Source organism: Onychomys torridus, chromosome 10 (genome assembly GCF_903995425.1).
Source record: "Onychomys torridus chromosome 10, mOncTor1.1, whole genome shotgun sequence".
In the NCBI taxonomy this organism is placed as follows: domain Eukaryota; kingdom Metazoa; phylum Chordata; class Mammalia; order Rodentia; family Cricetidae; genus Onychomys; species Onychomys torridus.
In genome coordinates this window covers 45,839,797-45,858,556 of record NC_050452.1, presented here as the reverse complement: position 1 = coordinate 45,858,556, position 18,760 = coordinate 45,839,797, and the positions used below count along the sequence as shown (strand labels likewise).

Sequence of the window (18,760 nt, the reverse complement as noted above, 5' to 3'; positions counted from 1 at the left end):
TATTTGCACCTATGTTCCTACGGGAAATTGATCTGTAATTCTCTTTCTTTTTGGGTCTTTATGTGGTTTGGGTATCAGGGTAACTGTGACCTTGTAAAACAAATTGGGCAATGCTCCTTCTGTTTTCACTTTGTGGAATAATTTGAGAAGTATTGGCATTAACTCCTCTTTGAAAATCTGGTAGAATTCTGTGCCAAACCATCTGGCCCTGAACTTTTTTGATTTGGGAGACTTTTAATGACTACTTCTATTTCACTAAGGGTTATGGCCCTGTTTTTTTACTGTTAAATTGATTATTTGATCTTGATCTAACTTGGTAAGTGGTACCTATCAAGAAAACTATCCATTTCTTTTAGATTTTCCAGTCTGGTGGAGTGCAGATTTTTAAAGTATGTCCTATGATTCTCTGGATTTCTCAGTGTCTGTTGTTACACCTCCTTCCACCTCTGGTTTTGTTCATTTGGATCTTCTCTGTCGTTCAGGTCATTCGGATAAGAGTTTGTAAATATACTGATTTTCTCAAAAGAACCAACTCTTTGCTTCATTGATTCTTTGTATTATTTTGTTGTTGCTGTTTCTGTTTCATTGATTCCAGCCCTGAGTTTGGTTTTCTCTGGCCATCTACTTCTTTTGGGTTTGACTCCTTCTCTTTGTTCTAGATCTTTCAGTGTGCTGTTAAGTTACTAGTTAGTATAGGATCTCTCCAACTTTTTAACATAACTTAGTGCTATGGACTTGCTTCTTAGAACTGCTTCATAAATTTGGGTATGCCGTGAATTCATTTTCACTCAATTCTAGACAGTTTTTAATTTCCTAATTTCTGTCATGACCTACTTTTTATTCAGTAAAGAGTTGTTCAGTTTCCATGAATTTGTAAGATTTCTGTTGTTGAAATTGAACTTTAATCCATGGTCATCAAATAGGACGCAGGGCATTATGTCAATTTTCTTGTATCTATTGAGACTTGCTTTGTATCAGAATATTTGTTCAGTTTTGGAGAAAGTTCCGTGCAGTACTGAGAAGAAGGTGTTTTCTTTTGTGTTTGGGTGAAATGTTCTGTAAATAAGTTGGGCTTACTAGGTTTGTGCATCAGTGAGCTCCAGGATCTCTGTTTGACCTGGTCCATTGGTGAGAGTAGGGTGTGGAAGGCTCCCACTCTCAAGGGGTGTGGCTTAATGTGTGGTTTAAGATGTAGTAATGTTTTCTTTTGTTAACTTGGGTGTCCTTGTGTTTGGTGCAGAGATGTTAGATTTGCAGGGTCCTCATGGTGGATGTTTCCTTTGATGGTGTCCTTCCCCATCTTTTCTGATTCGTTTTGGTTTGAAGTCTTTCATAAGGTTTTTATGAAAATCAGACAAGCTTATTTGTATCACCCACCAAGCTGCCCTGATGATTTGCAAGTAGGCAAAGGCAGAGAACATTCGGAAGGGACTTATGTCTTAAACCCCCAAATCATCATCACACAAAACAGTGCTTGCAGTCTTGCAGATCTAGGTTCAATGAAAACTGGAGTCAAAGCTGGTACTTGAGAACCCTTGCAGATGGCTCTAGTCAGAAACTGCACTGGACATCAGGCCAAGCTGCCTAAACCACTGGGGTATTCCTTGTTTCTGGCCAAGGTTCAGCCCAGTGCCTTTAGTTCAGATGGCAGGTTATTAGAGGACACTGTAGCAGGAATCTTAACAGGTCTTATTAATGAAATCAAACCTGAGGCCAGGTATTGGGGTGAATGCTGGAAGATCAGAGAAGCAGAACAAGCCACAGCTACCTCACCTCGCCAGTTCCTCAGCTGGTCTTGTTTCCTCAGAATGCAAGCTTCTGAGTCCTCATCCGAATGGGTCTCAGCTGAACTGTGCTGCTCCAAAGCCTGAATGCTTAACCAACCAAAATGCTTAACTAACTACATGCCTTACTCACTTAGTTCCTGGTCCTCACGCCTTATATACCTTTCTCTTTCTGCCCCCACTCCCTGGGATTAAAGGTTGGGTTTCTGGGATTAAAGGCGTGGGTCACCATGCTTAGCTGTTTCTAAAGTGGCTTTGAACTCAGAGATCCGGCTAGCTCTGTCTCCCAAGTGCTGGGATTAAAAGCGTGCACCACCACCGCCCAACTTCTGTTATGGCTTACTCTTCCCATTTTCTAGCCACCATTTTTGGCTTTGTTCTAGTGGCTGTCTGTTCTCTGACCCCAGATATGTTTATTTTGGGGAACACACAATATTTTGGGGAACACAATACCACCACAAGACATTAAGCATTTCCTGCTTCTCTGTGTACCCAAGGATCTCATAGCAGGAGAGTCAACTTTAGGAAAGGCAGTGAACGGCCAGTGCCAATGGCTACTAGGGAAATGAGAACACAGGATTGTGTTAGAGCTGCCAGTGAGAAAAGGTTCCATTTGGGTGATTTTTGAGGCCTAAGCTGCCTCTGAAGGTTGTTCCAATTGCATATGTTAAGACCCATGTTCCTTAAGTTCAGTGTATACAGTAGCTCCTGAGGATGCTTCTTGTTATGTGAGGTCCAGTTGTACAAGGACCTCTGCTGCCTTTTAGTGCTAGGGGCACAGTGAGCAGGTGGGACATGGTCTGTACATGTCCATACGGTATTTGAGAGTTAAAGTATCGTGTGTAACGGGAACATGGTTTCTGCAGAGAGGGATTTAGAGTATGAAATGTGAGGTGTTAAATAAAACACAGGAATGTAGAAACTGGCACGGGAACGTTGGAGTTGAAGTGGCTTCTAGTGGTAAGCAGGTGGCTCCTGAGCCAGGCAGACAGCGGAGTCCCAGCACAGCTGCTCGCTTAGGCCGTTGTCTCTCTGGGCCCTTGTGTCCTTTTCAAGCAACTGTGTGTCTTTTAGAATTGTCCAGATAAGTGACTACCTGTATCATTGCCCAGTACCGTGTCCTGCCCTTGATGGGGGATCAATGAACAGTCCCGGTTCATATTGTCTCTTCAGGACATTGAACCCCCTCAGAATATCTAACGGTCAGTGAGATGCTTGTGTAAGCCAGGCTGCTGTGTCCCCATGCTGGTTCTCCTGATGCCCACCTGTGTGACACTGGACACGTCTCTCTAGCACCTGTACCTTGTTTGTTTTTATCAGAGTTTTTTAAAGCATAAACTAGGTAGTTTATAAAACTAAATACTGCTGTCTTGGGGTGGTTATATTAAATCATTGGCTACAGAAACATGGTAACAACTATCTGATTGTTTAAAGGTTATTTAATCTTAAACCTAAAGCATGTCTTCCAACATTTCCTGAACTACTCTAACTTCTGCTTCCTATTTAATGTGTCATTTATTTAGTGTTTGTGACTCATACATAAGTTATTGTGGTGAATATTAAAACATAATTTTTAAATTACATTTACCTGTGTGGTTGGTTGTGTATGTGAGGGGTGGGGCAAGCTTGCATATACCACAGCACTCAGGTGAAGGTCAGAGGACAACTTTTGGGAGTCAGAGGACAATTCTCAGGGGTCAGTCCTCTCCTTCCTTCATGTGGGTCCAGGAGATTAAACTCAGGTTGCCAGCCTTAGTGATATGTACATTTACCTGCTGAACCATCTTGCTGGCCCCCAAACATAAATTTTACATTTGGTGATGTTGTATCTTTGCTAATTGAGCAGAAATTTCTGGGTTGGTAAAGCATTTGAATACATACTTTTTGTTGTTGGAGAAACAGACCATTCTGAGGCTGGTGGTCTGACTCAGTAGGTGAAGATGCTTACTATGTGAGCCCAGTGACCTGAGTTCAGTCCTAAGGACCCATATACAGGTGGAAGGAGAGAACCAGTCCACAAAGTTGTCACACACACACACACACACACACACACACACACACACACACACAATTTTCGAAGGAAAGAAATATGATCTTGCATTGTCCTCTTTCATTTCCAGATTATTCAGAGCTGGGAGAGCTCCCGCCACGGTCCCCTTTAGAACCAGTGTGTGAAGATGGACCATTTGGCCCAGTAGCAGAAGAAAAGAAGAGGACATCACATGAGCTTCGAGAGCTGTGGAGAAAGGCTATTCTGCAGCAGATACTGCTGCTCAGGATGGAGAGGGAGAATCAGAAGCTGCAAGGTTGGTTTGGAGCTTGAAGCTGATCAGAACTGATGATGCTCATAGTGGATCCTCGCACACAGGATACAGTCTTAAAAGCATCAATCTAGGTGGCCTAGCATACATGGATGCTTGTCCTGTCTGTTTACTTTTTCAGAGTAATATTGTCACCATTTACTTTCCAGACAGCTAAAGGAAATCTTACTATGTTACGTATTCCTGCGTGGCATCATAAGCACCATATCTGTAACTTCTGAAATGTAAGCACCATTTAAGCGCTAACCTCAGAAGTGGTTTATATTGTTGGTCTGTTGGTCTGTTTCGTTGTGATAGTAGTTTTGTGGTCGGCTTCTAGGTTTTCTTTTTTCTTTTTTTCCTTTTTTTAATCCCCAGCCATAGTTTCTGCCTAGATATTGAGAATAAAAGGATCCTGTGTAAATCCTTAAGGTATATAACTTCATTTTATGTAGCTGTTTAATGAGTTCCTGAAAAAAAAAATTATCTGAGCTTTACCTGTATGGATACAACTGTAGGTGAACTTTCTCTGGACTGCCAACTCCCAAATAATGACACGGAGACTTCTTATTAAGTATGAAAGCTAAAGCTTGGACTTAGCTAGGCTTATTCCCAACTAGCTCTTATAACTTCAATTAACCTGCTTATAATAATCTACATTCTGCCATGTGGCTTATTACCTCTCCTCCATACTATACATCTGACTCCCTCTGCGTCTTGCTGGCAAACCCCACCTCTCTTCCTCCCAGAGTTCCTATCTCTTCCCAGAAGTCCTGCCTATCCTCTCCTGCCTAGCTATTGGCCATTTGGCTCTTTATTTAACCAGTCAGAAGGTGCCTTGGCAGAGACACCTCTTCACAGTGTACAGAAAGATTATCCCACTACAACCAACATTATCAAAATAGAACAGGAACTTAGAAAGTTTAAGCTTTGTTTCCTGTTCCATTTCAAGACTTGAATCAATAGCTGCCATTTTCAGAGTAGCTTCTGCATCTACATATATATCCCCATGGGAAGCAAGTGGGTTCTAGGGTATAAAGTGCTGCCTGGGTTTGAAGTCCTAAAGAGTTTGAATGGGAAGTCTGAACACTCCTGTAGCAGGAAGTTCACTCATGATGACATTGCTTAAGGCAGTTTCCAAATTAGTGCATTTCATTGAGCATTACCCTTGGTCACAGGCTTTTGTCTTTTAATAAGGACCCCGAAGTCTGACTAGAGCTGAAAGTAAGACACAGATCTTATGAATAAACTGAGAATGTGTTGTGTGTCCCACGAGGCCCTGCTGGTCTCTCTGCTGCTCTTCTTTGCTGGTGTCACAGTGAGTAGATCGATGTCCTCATGATCAGGATCTGTGAGTTCCAGCAGCACCAGATGCCAGGAGTGCAGCTCGTGCTGTTGAGAAAGGTGCAGACTGGTGAGACGTAAAGTGAGGAAGAGTCAGCAGAGATGTTAGGTTTGATCAGAAAGCAGTGAACTGAAGTAATGAGAACCTTCTGACGTAGTCCAACAGCTGGAACAGATGCTTAGAGATGAAGCCAGTGCTCCATTGCTGAGATAGCGAAGCTGAGAGTAGGTTGTTCTGTCGGGTGTCAGGGTGCTCTGGGCAGTTGGGGTACAGGAAGGGCAGTTTTAACAGGTCAGTATTAAGCGTCATTCTTACTGCTTACCTTGTGTACTCTTGAAGGTAATTCTGAAAGCAGGCATCTAAAAAAGATTTGATGTGACAAAAAACATCCAGGGATGGCACTGAGTTCTTTTTTGTGTTGGCCATCTACTACTGGGCATGGGGCCTGCCCTTAAAAGTGGTTTGTGTCCCCAGTGAGACTCATCAGAGAAAATTTTTCATTTGCTGGTGGTTATCAGTTAGAGATAGCTTCTGGGTTAGGGGTGGGGACTTTCATCCACTTCTCCTCTCAGAACTGGAATCCATCTATCGAGGACCCATGCAGGTCCTGTGCATGCTGCCACCGTCTCTGTGAGTTCATATGTGCAGTCCCGATGTGTTTAGAAGCCTTGTTTCCTTGTGTCCCTCTCCCCCTCTGGCTTTCACAATCTTTCTCCTCTTCAGTAAGGTTCCTTGAGCCCTGAGGAGAGAGAATTGAAGGAGACATACTCTTTAGAACTGAGTGTTCTAAGCTCTCTCACTTTCTGGCTGTGGATCTCTATATTTGTTCCCACCTACTGCGGAAGGAACCTTCTCTGTTCAGTCAGGGCATTTAAATTTTTAATTTTAATTTTGTTTTATGGGCCCTTTGTGTATATATTATAGCCTCTCTCTCTCTCTCTCTCTCTCTCTCTCTCTCTCTCTCTCTCTCTCTCTCTCACACACACACACACACAGGCTGGGGGGTACTGATGATAATAATAAAAACATCTATGGTCATAACATTACAAAGTGTGGCATCAGGTAAATAACAGCTGTGTATTTGGAGATCTTTGTTGAAAACTGAAAAGGCAGTAGTGCTCATACTGTAAGTCTTAATGCTTAGTGTTCTTCAGTCAGCCTTGTAGGTGGCCAGGTAAAATGAAAACTACCTATAGAAGAAGCAAGAGTCTGGCTGCCTCTAGGGAACAGTAGAAGTCATGACTATAATTGGTGAAGTAGAATCAGCATACCCCCAAAGCAAAGTGCTCTGTTGCCAGGGATGACTAGTCAGATGAGCATGGAGCAGCTGAGTGTGTGGGGTTGCCCTGGTCACCTTGCCAGGGGCTGTGTTGTGCTCATTGGCTGCTTTACCAGTGTTTATTCTGGTGGTCTTAGAGCATTACTGAGTGAGTTCATTTATCTTACCTCTGTGTAGCCTGGGATATGTTCATCTTGTAGTCAAAATGTAATCAACTTGTTAAATTTAATATGGGAAGCATTAATCCATTAGTTTGTGCTATACCTGTATTCCTGAGAAATAATCAACAGTAGCAAGTAGATTGCTTAACAGTATTTCATAAGCTTGGTAGGAGTGAGTTGCGGGGGAGTGTAGAACTTTCTCATTAAATACAGAACCAGACAGGAACCAATCAGAGGGTGCACTATGTGTGCAGAACCATTATTCTGTGACTTTTTTTTTTTTTTTTTAAATACACTTAAAAGAAGTTGAAGTGGCAGATTTGAGTGGCTACTAAAGTTGATCAGGGTCCATGCTGGCTTGCATGCTCCTGGGGAAAGAAAGTAGAGGCGCACACATGACAGTGTCTGCCTGGCTGAGCCTGCTTTCTGCTTTTTGAGTGTATGATCCAGTCCTAATTACTGCTCCCGAAGCCTTCCATCAGGAGAGAAGTTAACCCCACTGTCTCAGTCTGCCTGTCTGCACTGTGACACTTGGCAGCTGGGATTGTGATTTTTCCCAGGGACACAGATAACTGGTGCTGATGTTAGGACTAACACATTGTCCCAGTGCCCACTAAAAAAAAGTCAACTTGGAGAGGAAAGGGTTTATAGGTCTATCACCCGGAAAACGAGGGCGGGAACTCAAGGCGGGAACCTAGAGGCAAAACTGAAGCCGAAGCCATGGAGGAGTGCTTCACCTGGCTTGCTCAGCTACCTTTTCCCTTTTTTCTTTTTCTTTTTTCTTTTTTCCTGAGACAGGGTTTCTCTGTGTAGCTTTGCGCCTTTCCTGTATCTCGCTTGGTAGACCAGGCTGGCCTCACAAAGATCTACTTGGCTCTGCCTCCCAAGTGCTGGGATTAAAGGCGTGTGCCACCACCGCCCAGCTTCTTTTTTCTTTTCTTTTTTGGTTTTTCAAGACAGGGTTTCTCTGTGTAACAACTCTAGCTGTCCTGGAACTCACTCTGTAGACCAGGCTGGCCTTGAATTAACAGAGATCTACCTGCCTCTGCCTCCCAGTGCTGGGGGATTAAAGGCATGCACCACCACACCCAGCTTCAGCTACCTTTCTTACACAACTTTTAGTCTCTGGATGGAGCACAGTTAGGGTGATATGGCTAAAGATGCATTTTATCTTTTTTTTTTTTTTTTTTTTTTTTTTTTGGTTTTTTTTCCGAGACAGGGTTTCCCTGTGTAGCTTTGCGCCTTTCCTGGAACTCGGTAGCCCAGGCTGGCCTCGAACTCACAGAGATCTGCCTGCCTCTGCCTCCCAAGTGTTGGGATTAAAGGCGGCGTGTGCTGCCACCACCACCACCACCGCCTGGCACATTTTATCATTTCTAAAAGGAGAAAGCAGGTGGCCTCAGTTTGACCTGTGCTGTTGGCTACGTGTGCTCGACATCACAGTAGTGTGTGTGGGTTGGGGGGAGCATATGGTTTCACTACAAAACAGCCCTGGGGCTGCTCACCTGCCCTCCCTCATCTCTTCCAGCCTCTGAGAATGATTTACTGAACAAACGCCTGAAGCTTGATTATGAAGAAATCACTCCTTGTCTTAAAGAAGTAACTGCAGTGTGGGAAAAGATGCTTAGCACTCCAGGAAGATCGAAAATTAAGTTTGACATGGAAAAAATGCACTCAGCTGTTGGGCAAGGTAAGTGTTATCATCACTGTCTAGCCAGCCACACCCTCTGTGACAACTAGAAGGTGGAGTGAAGATATTTGCAAGTCTAATTTCCAGGGCAGTCTTGCCTTTTCATCTTTACTAACTGTATTTCCAGATGTCTAACTGGTTGAGGTGGGTTCCATCACCTTTCATGATCTTAATTACATTAATGAAAATGCCCGGGACTAATATGTTGACAGGAAACCCCAAGGCTTAGTTGCCTGTGAGCTGGATAAATGATAGGATAAATTAAATAGGAAACTGAAAAGAAACTGTGTGGTTTCTTGCTGGTTGAGTACCCTAAGGGAAACAACAGTGTTCGGCTCACCTAGGCAGGGGATCTGGGTTTGGACCCCATCCAGGTGTATGTAATCTTAAGCGAAGACTCAACCTCCCTCAGTGAGCCCCACTTGTTTTTTAAATTTGTTTAAAAAGGTGGGTTTTGTTTTTAATTGTGTGTGTGTGAGTGAGTCTGCATGTGAGTGCCCACAGATGTCAGAGGCAGAGCTGTAGGTGGTTGTCAGTTACCCGATACAGAAATCAAACTCAGGTCCCCTGCGAGAGCAGTAGATGCCCCCGCCCAGAGCCTTAGTTTGTGCATGTGTGAGGTGTGGATGGCGATGGTGGTTGGGAAGAAAAAATGAACTGAAATCCTAGAGCATGGCACCTGAGTCTGCTCTCCTAGATGGCTTGGAAGGCAGGGAGTAGGGGCGCCTTTCCCTGTGTCTGCCAGTCTGAATTTGCTGTGTCCCTGAAGGGGTGAGTCCAGAACTTGAGATGAAGTCTGGAAATGTTCCCAGTAGTTTGTCACAGTAATTCTCAAAAAACATGTGAGTCTGCATTTTGTCATTCCGTTTCTGTAGTTTGTTTGGTTTTTTTTTATTGTTACTAATCAACTTGGCATGCCAAGTAATAGGTTTTGCCATTTTCCTGACTATGTGTCATTTACCCTGTTCTCAGTTGGTCCTCCCCACCCCCCTGCCCCTTGCCTCTCTATCATTTTGTTTTGATCTGATTCATTTTTACTATATACGGTCAAGTAAACAGTAATGATTTCTCCTGAAGTGGATCTTGGTGAACATTGGTGTGAATGGGAGTCTTCTGAGAGGAATCTGCGCTTAATGCTACTGAGCACTGCTCAATCTAGTTCTGAATATCCAGTGTCTCAATGAGGGCTACAAACACACACACATCGCAGGTTTCCGGGGTCTGTATCCATAGTACGAAGCAGCCTCCACATGTTAATCATTGCTGAGAGGGCTTATAGAACTAAGGAGTTTTTCTACCATAGTCTTTTTTCTTTTTAATGATTTTTTTTTTATTTTTAACTCTTATATGTATGGGTATTTTTCCTATATGTATGTCTGTATACCATGTGTATGTTTGGTACCCAAGGAGGTCAGAAGAGGGTGTCAGATCCTCTGGAATGGGAATTAGAGACAGTTGTGAGCCACCATGTAGGTGCTGGCAAAGAGTGGCCAGTATGTTTAGCTGCTCTATCACTCCATTCCCTTTTAGACATTCTTAAAAACCTTTTACTATGCTGGGGATAAAACTCAGTGGATAAAACACCCTCTGTGCAAGTGTGAGGACTGGAGTTCACATCCCCAGAACCCATGTAGAACTTAGGTGTGGTAATTACCCATAAGTTCAGCACTCAAGAGACAGAGACGGGATTCTCTGGGAAGGCTGGCTAGCTAGAGTAACCAGACCTCCAGCTTCAATGAGATGTCATGACTCCAAAAATAAAATGGAGAGCTATGGAGGAAGATACTCGATATCAACTGTTATATACACATGTGCACACACCTCCACACAAACCCCACATATTTAAACAAACTCATGCAAATAAGTAAATAAACAGAAACCTTCACTGAGCTTTGACAGCATGTGTCTTAGTACTCATGGGTAGTTATTGCTGGTTTTGACCTTCTCTTCCTGCACATGAAGGAGACTTGAGTGCTAGTGGCCTCAAGCCCTCAGCTTGCAGGAGTTCGAATCGCCATGCCAAGCTGTCTCTGGTTGAGCCATGCCTGAGAGTGTTGTTCTCAAGCCCCAGGGGTGTGTGGGATAGGGCTGGAGGCATGTTCTGCGCAGCTTCCAGTGGGAGCCTGGGCAGGTGGCTTCACCTTTCTGCATGCCTGCCTCCTGGCTGGCAGCAGGGGAAGCCTGGCCCAAGCTGTTGCTCTTGCCCTGTCCTGCAGTGCTGATGGGTTTTGTAGCCATTGTGGCTGCTACAGTGTGACCTCACGGTGGATGGTTGCAGACAGCTGTTTGGAAAAGTAGCAGAGATGAATGCGCCCATCTTTCCCTTCTCACAGTTAAGGAGGTGATGCTCTGAAGTGGTACCTCAGAGGCAGTTGCCTGGCACCTGGACATTTATTTCCTGTTCTGTTCAGTAAGGGGATGATAGGCTCCGGGTATCTGGACCCTGTGCACTGGAGTTGGGCAGGGCTATGGGATACGTCATAAGTGGGGTAAGCCAGGGATGATCTAGAGTTCCTTTGACTTCTCTGACTTGGTCATTCCCTGAAGGAATGTAAATAGTCAGAGGCTCTGTCATCCAGTTTCAACACGAGAAGACTTTACAACTTCAAACAAATGGCCACTGCTCATCCAAGCCTCGGGCTTTTTGAATAATACTAAACCAAGGCATGGCTTGGACCTTGCAAGCAGAGGCTAAGTCATCTCAGAGACTGTGAAACAGAGGACAGTCCTTGTGCAACTGATGAGGCTTTTCCTCCCAGTAGGGACGTAGAAGATTTTCCAAGTTAACATGCAATGGGAGTAGCAGGATTAAGGAGTCAACTTGGGAAAAGAAAGAATTCTGTGGAACATTAAGTAACTCAGAGTCTGATGTGCCTCAGATGCTGTCTTGAAAGATGGCGAAGTTCAGAGCCCTTGAAGCGAGCAGCTGTTCCTTTCAGGATGTCATGGTGAAGTGGCCATAGCGATCAGCAGATGGGTCAGATGCACACTGCACTTTCCTTCACCCAGCAATGCAGTTCCCAGAAACTCAGTCTAGAAATTCATCAGCCACAGATTGCTACAATAAGAATGCTTATTTATGCCATGTTTCAGTAGCCGAAACCAAAATAAAGTGTCCCAGCCACGTGATCACCCCATGCAAACCCCTGGGAAACAGTACAGTGGGTGTTTCCATGTGTGAGAGAAGTACAGTACTCATGGTCTCCTCACAGTTGGTATCTCTACCTGGAGAAACTCCCACAATGCATTTGCAGATGTCTAGGTTAGAGGAGGGTCATTTGGCCCAGCCCGTGTACTGACTCTTGTCCTGATAAAATGCGCAGTGGGCCTTCTCCTTCTCCCCTCTTTCAGACACTTTCTGGTTTTTGTTGTTGTTGTTGTTTTGTTTTGTTTATTTGAGACAGGGTTTCTCTGTAGCTTTGGAGGCTGTCCTGGACTAGCTCTGTAGACCAGGCTGGCCTCCACCTGCCTCTGCCTCCCAAGTGCTGGGATTACAGGCGTGCGCCACTTTCTGTTTTGAATGTTGGAAGTCAGTGTCCACTCTGGTTGTGGGTGGACTTTCGCTTTTCGTCTTTATACCCTTACAATGCCAGAGTTTTCTCCTTTACAGCAGTAAGCATGTATTGCTTTTCCCATTAGTGAAGATAGTTATTCACACAGGAGCTGGGTGAACAGTCTCTTGCTTATCCAGAATTCCCTGCCTGCTGACCTTCTGTGACCAGGTTTCCTCTTGAGTTAGGAGTAAAGCAAAGCTGAGCCTGGGGGAAGGTGTTCCAGGACATTCTGAGCAAAAGCACCGGGTCTGACTGAATGACTTCTTGCTTTTAATTTCAGACTCAGCTAATCGTGCAAAATGAGAGTGTCTGGTACTCTCTGGTAACGTGGTCAGTATTCTCTTCCTCCCCAAAATAAATCATGATAAGATAAGGGGGATGATTTGGTAATAAGAGGAAACTGGACATCTCCTAACTTGGGAAGAATTTCCAGCCTGACAGAAAGTATTTGGTGAAAAAGCCCCTCTATTAATCACTCATCATGCTGACTATGAACTAGTTCACTGTTTGCTTTTAGTCAGGGTTTGAAGTATTACAGATTTGCTGTGTGTGTGTGTGTGTGTGTGTGTGTGTGTGTGTGTGTGTGTGTGTGTGTGTGTGTGTCTGTACACATGTACATGCACATCTAAGACCTGAGTAGGAATGGTAAGGAAGGAGAAAAGAGGTAGAATTGATGTAAGAAAGCAGCTGTTAGGACATGTTAGTTTCCTGTTGCTGCTATAGCGATAACTACAGATTCAGTGGCTAAAAGAACACAAGTTGGCCAGCGAGGTGGTCCAGTGCGTAGACATTTGCGTGTAGGCCTGATGAACTGAGTTCAGTCTCTGGAGAACCAGCTCTTACGCATTGTCTTCTGACTGCCACACAAGCGTGGTGGCACATGTGCTTCCAGACATACACAGACACACATAAGCACATACATACACATGCCCGAAGTTTTTCTTTAAAATAAGTTTCAAGACCTGCACAAGTTCAAAGCACATAAAATTCCAATATTGGGAAGAGGAAGTGGATGTGGAGCCCCTCCCCTAACCAACATGGTGTTTTCAACTGATAGCTGCTGGCCCAGGAAAACTCCAGGACAGGCCCCATGCTCGGGAGTAGTTGGCCAACACAAAACAGAGTCCACAAGTTTAGAGGTTTTTGTTCGTTTGTTTTGGGTTGGTGTGTTTTATCTTTTTTTCTTGTCTGACTTCCGGGGGCGGGGGGGTGTTTTACTTTAAGAAAGAGAAAGAACATAAGGTTAGGGAGGCGAGGAGGTTCTGGGAGGAGTTGGAAGGGAAGAATATGATCACAATATATTGTATGAAACATTTTTAAAAACTAGGGAGAACGGTGGTGAGTGACAGTGATCTGAATGTGTTGTACATATGTTCAAAAGTGTCAAATAAATTTAACTTTAAAAGTTAAAATGCACACAGTTCTGAAGTCCCAAGTCAAGGTGTCAGCTCTATTGCACCTGGCTTTCCCAGCCTTTGCAGGCTGTAGCATTTCCTGACACAAATTCTCCTTCTCTGCCTCCATGGGCAACTGGCTTCTCTTTTCATGTCAGGGACCCTTGTCTCAAGGAACAGAGTCTGGGTAATAATCACCATGATGTCGTCCTAAGTCCTGGCTTTAGCTCCATCTGCAGAAACAAGGCCACTAAAGGCTCTGGGGACTAGAAAGTGGGGGTGTCCTCTTAGAAGCCCACTGCTCAGTCACTGCTCAGAGTCATCAAGGTAATGCTGAGATAAACATTTAAAGACTGCGTGGGATGTGGTCACTTAGCTAGGTCTTCCTTATCAACACCTGTCCAGGGTACCCTGACCCACTCAAGACAGCTTCCTTCTGGTTGGTCCCCTTTCCCTTTCTTCATCTTTAAGGTGTGGCTTGCATGAAGGAGGCTGAGAGATCTTGGTTGCTGAGATACAAAGAGCCAGCTCTCCTTCCCCTGAGCTCCAGCTCTTTGATTCCCTTCCTTTTCTGAGAATTTGTACCCTCCAGTTGTTCATTTCCTTAGAGCATTGTGAGTTGGCCTGAGGTTGGGTCGGGTCGGGGTTCCTGCCATACTCACAGGTTTGTCCTTTGCAGAGTATAGCCTGGTCAGATCATAATGTGTCTTTTGACTGGTAGAAGGCCGGAGGGAGGGGAAAGTGAGAGGTGGGAGGGATGGAGGGGGAAACACAACACATTTTCTGTTGCTTCCTATGCAGTTAATTCATAATGGAACAAGAAATGCCATTAACTGGGAGTCAGTAAAGTGCTTGTCTTGCAAGCATGAGGACCTCAGTATGGTTCCCAGAACCCACGTCAAAGCCTGGGAGTGACGGTGCATGCTTGTAACCCCAGTGCTAAGGAGGCAGAGATAGGCAGATTCCTGGGGCTCACTGCAGCCCAGTGAGTGACCTTGTCTCTAAGTAAAGTCGATGGTGTGGCTGAGGAGCAGCACCTGAGGTCTTCTGGCCCCCTGGGCGTGTGTGCCCATCCTCGAGTGCCCCAGCACATGTGCGCATGCGCGCATGCGCGCACGCGCACACGCACACACGCGCGCGCACACACACACACACACACACACACACACACACACACACACACACACACACGAAGAATTTGGAGCAGTGAAAAAGGACCCATTCGTGTTTTAGAACTCTGTGCATAAAGTCTGGTTTAACATTTTCCTCTCTGTTAAAGGTGTGCCACGTCATCACCGGGGTGAGATCTGGAAATTTCTAGCTGAGCAGTTTCTCCTCAAACATCCGCTTCCCAGTAAACAGCAGCCAAAGGATGTGCCCTACAAAGAACTCTTGAAGAAACTGACCTCCCAGCAGCATGCGATTCTCATCGACCTCGGTGAGTCTGCCCATCCACTGGAGACAGGAGTTGGTGTTCCACTTGAGAAATCCGGAGAGAATGCCCAGATAGTTTAGTGATCTGCCCTTGGGGTTAGCAGTTGCAATTGAGTGCCAGGACTTTTCACTTCAAAACCCTAGAGTGGTCACAGATGCCCTCTGAGAGGACATAAGCATCTCCCTTTTTGCGTTGGTGGCTGGCTTGTTCTGCTTGGCGTGTTGTGGGGCATGGGGAAGTGTAAGTGGTCATTAAGGATGCTGAGACACACTTCTGGTTTAGTTCAGTAATTCATATTCCAGGGGATGGTTTACAGCTCACCGAAGGAGCATCCTAGGAAACACATTGGCTTGGTTTAGTTACAGGAGAAACACATTGGCTTGGTTTAGTTGTAGAAACACTGTGGCATACAGACAGAACTCGTCAAAAAAATTGTAGGAAGCTGTGTTTGCAGTTTCTTCTTGGAAAGTGGACAATGCCTTATTTCTGGAACAGCTTTTAAAACACAAAAAGGAAGCAGTGTGTTGGGTGTCTTTGCAGTTACCAAGGGGAAGACCTCCATGGCTTAGAACGGAATTATATTAAACAGGAGACCCTCTGACTGTTGGTGGCTAACCAGGGATGGGGGTGGCCGAGTGCCTTCTCTTCACGCTCACAAGACCTGTCTCTACTGCAAGGAGCTGGCTCCGTGGCTGTAGCTCATATATGCTGGTGGAGCATGTGGTCCTGCTTCCAGAATGCCAGTTCTGGATGCTGAGGCCATCTCTCCAGGTCCCCTATCTTTGCTCAGGGCACTGCAGTGGCCCTGTTCTATGAGTGCTTCATTTGCTACAGCCACAATAGAGGAGGTGAGCTGGGCTAGGCAGGAGTCGGTTTCAAGCCACACACCTCATGGTTTCATAATGATCTTCAGGCTACTCTGTAGTGCTGGCCTTAAATGTCAGCTTTCACACAGTTACACATCACAGAGATAAGTGCACAGGGAGGTTATATAACCTGTTCAAGATCTCATAAATAATTGGCTGATGAGCAGTATGACATGAGAACTTTGGTCTGTTCTCTCCTAAGCCCTACTTCTGCTCTGTAGGATGCAGCCCTCCACGGCTGCACTTGGACTGTGTTATGTGTATGCTCTTAGCTCCAAGGAAGGTGGCTGGCACTGTCAGGTACTTGTATCTTTCTGCCACGTCAGTTGTGAGGCACTCACACACCTTCCACAGCCTCTCTGGGAAACTGAGCAGGCACATGGTCATCAGAGCAGAGGTACTGTCATCCTGCCATCCCTAAGACTCCCAAGCCCAGCAGGCGCCATGTTGCTAAGGCAGGTGAAGTGTAGTGCAGGGCGCCTAACAGGCATGGCAGGCCTCCAGCCAAAGCGCATCTGGCCCAGTGACCCTGAGGATGGCTGTCTGTACATTGGCAGGTGCGTATCCGCCACAGTGACGTCATGTTCCTGTCCTGTGAGGTGAGCTGCGAACCGAAGTGGGGGCAGGAGTGTGACAGGGATTGCGCACATGGCTTCTCTCCTTTCTTATCCACTCCTCCATAGCTGGGGAGGAGGGGAGGAAGTGGTGGGGGAGAGATTTCTCTCCCCGTTTTGCATTTTGTTTGATTTCCTGTCTGCATTGCCCTTACTCTTCTTCCTGGGCATGGCCATGTGCCTCAGACCAACTGAATGTCACCGCTTTTCTGCAGAAAGAGGATGAAGTCCAGATTGGCCACATGCCCCTCCCCTACTCCACCAGCCAGGCCTCTCCCTGGGGAGTAGTGTTCGTCTGAGCCCCAGCTCAGTGGCCTCTCCCCTAGAAAACAGCGCCTGATTCATATCCTCTCTGCCCCTGCTCGGCCCCACCCTCTCCCTTCTGCTCCCAAGGCCAGCTGCACCCAGCCCCCACTGTGCTGACCCTTCTCTTTCTTCACCTCTGGCCCAGTGCTCGCCTGATCCCCACTTTGGATGACCTCCAGACGTCCTCCCAAGGGCCTAAAGAACCTCTCTTTGCAGTAATCCGTGCCCCAGGTTACCTCCACCAGCCTCCTAGGACTTACCCAGGGGCCCTGCCAGAATCCGCTCCTGTCCCTTTGTGAACCAGAAATCCTGGTTGCTGGCCCAGACCCAGTAGTGGGGTCCGGGTGCCCTTCTGCAAGGCCCCATCTCTGCTGTGGGTCGACTTCCAAGTAGGCCTGGCATGGCAGGCCTTACCTCACACCACCAGCTGTTGTTTACCCCACACTGTATTTGGTCTGTTCTGTGTATTTTTTTGTATATAGTAGCAGACTCTGGGCCCAGTAAAGGTATGTGGTATAGAGTGACGTCACATCCCATTTCTTCCACGGTGGCTTTCCTATAATGGCTGGAAGAAAAAGCACCATTGATGGGAAGTATTTTGGCTTTTCGTGGGTTTGTTTTCCTCTCTCTTGCTTTATTTTAGGAAAGCGGCCTTTTGCTTAAACAGCTTCTTGCAAGATTTGTTCCTTCAGAGAGTAGACCTCAGAGTTTGGTCGTGTTCTCTGGTTTATAACACGTGACTTTGAATGTGGCCTGACTTCGTCTTTACACAGCCTAGTGTGGACTGTGCAGTCAGTATGCTATGGAAGTGATACATGAGGCCGAGAGCTGGAGGAAGTGCCAGGACAGGCTCCATGCTGCGCCCTTCATCCTCACACCTCACGGCCTGTCTTCCTGGCCCTGCTTACCACTTCTTACATGTTACCCCTGCCTGTCCTTTAGTCCAGACCACAGCCAGCCAGGAGAAAGCTGCCAGGCTTAGCAGGTGCCCTGGGATTCTTCACCCCAGCTCCAGCTCCATCTACCGGCCCGACCTCCCGATGACTAACCTCCTCTCAGCTCTGTGGCTCCCCAGCCTGGGTGGAAAGCATGGGAGTGCTGTGATCCTGCCTTCTCTCTGGGGCTCCTGATCCTTTCTGACTCTTGCTGGGGGTCCCAGACATCCTCCCTGACACCCATGCTGGCAATTATCTGTCTCCACCCCGTGCCTCTGAGCAGCCTCTCCTGTGATGGGAGGGACTTGGTCGAAAGAACACAGCCCAGTCCAGAGGCAGAAACGCCATTATGTCACAGCAGGAGTTGGAACTGCCCCCTCCCCTCTCTGTGTCAGCTCCTTGCAGTCTCGTCATTGTGGGCTGTTTCATGTATGAGGTCGTGGCACCGTGCAGACTCTGGGGCCCCCTGAGTCTCTCAGTGTGCTCCCCATAGCCTTGCTGTTCTTTTCCTGAGTCAGGATCTCACTGTGTGGTCCAAGCCCAAAGTTCCCCTGCCTCAACATCCCCATTGTATCAATTCTTGGTATGCCCCCATTTTTGACCTCAGAAATGTTGTTGATGGGCTTCTTAGGGACTCTTCCTCCGTGAAACCCAGATGTGCCAGGGTTACCTGTGCTGGCTGGGGAGAGGCAGAGCACATGTCCAGAAGAGTCACTTAGGCACAGGATCAGGTTAAGTACTATCATGGGTTACTTTCCACTCAATGTGTTTTAACCAGAGGCTTCAAACCTGAGAAAGAACTTTCTCTGCTTTTTTTTAGAATTCATAAAAGATGAGTAGGTTGCTAACTGAGGGGTACGGTAAAAACCTTGATGGCAAAAGACAGAAACATGCCTAGAATTTGTTATACAGCCACACTAGCCTGTCTGTCCAGTGTGAGACTAGTCTCTGTTCTGTGGAGAGCAGTTAAACATCCCAGTTCCAGAGTCTAATACATTTCCTGCATCAGCAGCGCCAAGAATTATTCAGAAGAGTGTGTGCTTCTGATGTTATCAAGATCTCAACATGAACTCACTTCGCTTGGTCATTCTAAATGT

At 46.1% G+C, this 18,760-nt stretch overlaps 1 protein-coding gene across 5 annotated transcripts in view; it reads left to right on the top strand.

Annotated features, from left to right (window-relative positions):
* The window catches only part of Tbc1d1 (TBC1 domain family member 1), a 204,012-nt gene that overhangs the window by 159,922 nt on the left and 25,330 nt on the right, over window positions 1-18,760 (top strand). For all 5 annotated transcript variants that reach the window (XM_036200570.1, XM_036200567.1, XM_036200568.1 and 2 more), the window contains 3 exons: window positions 3,905-4,090; window positions 8,398-8,559; window positions 14,787-14,945. In XM_036200570.1, the coding sequence (XP_036056463.1) occupies window positions 3,905-4,090; window positions 8,398-8,559; window positions 14,787-14,945 (507 nt within the window). The remainder of the gene's footprint in view (window positions 1-3,904; window positions 4,091-8,397; window positions 8,560-14,786; window positions 14,946-18,760) is intronic.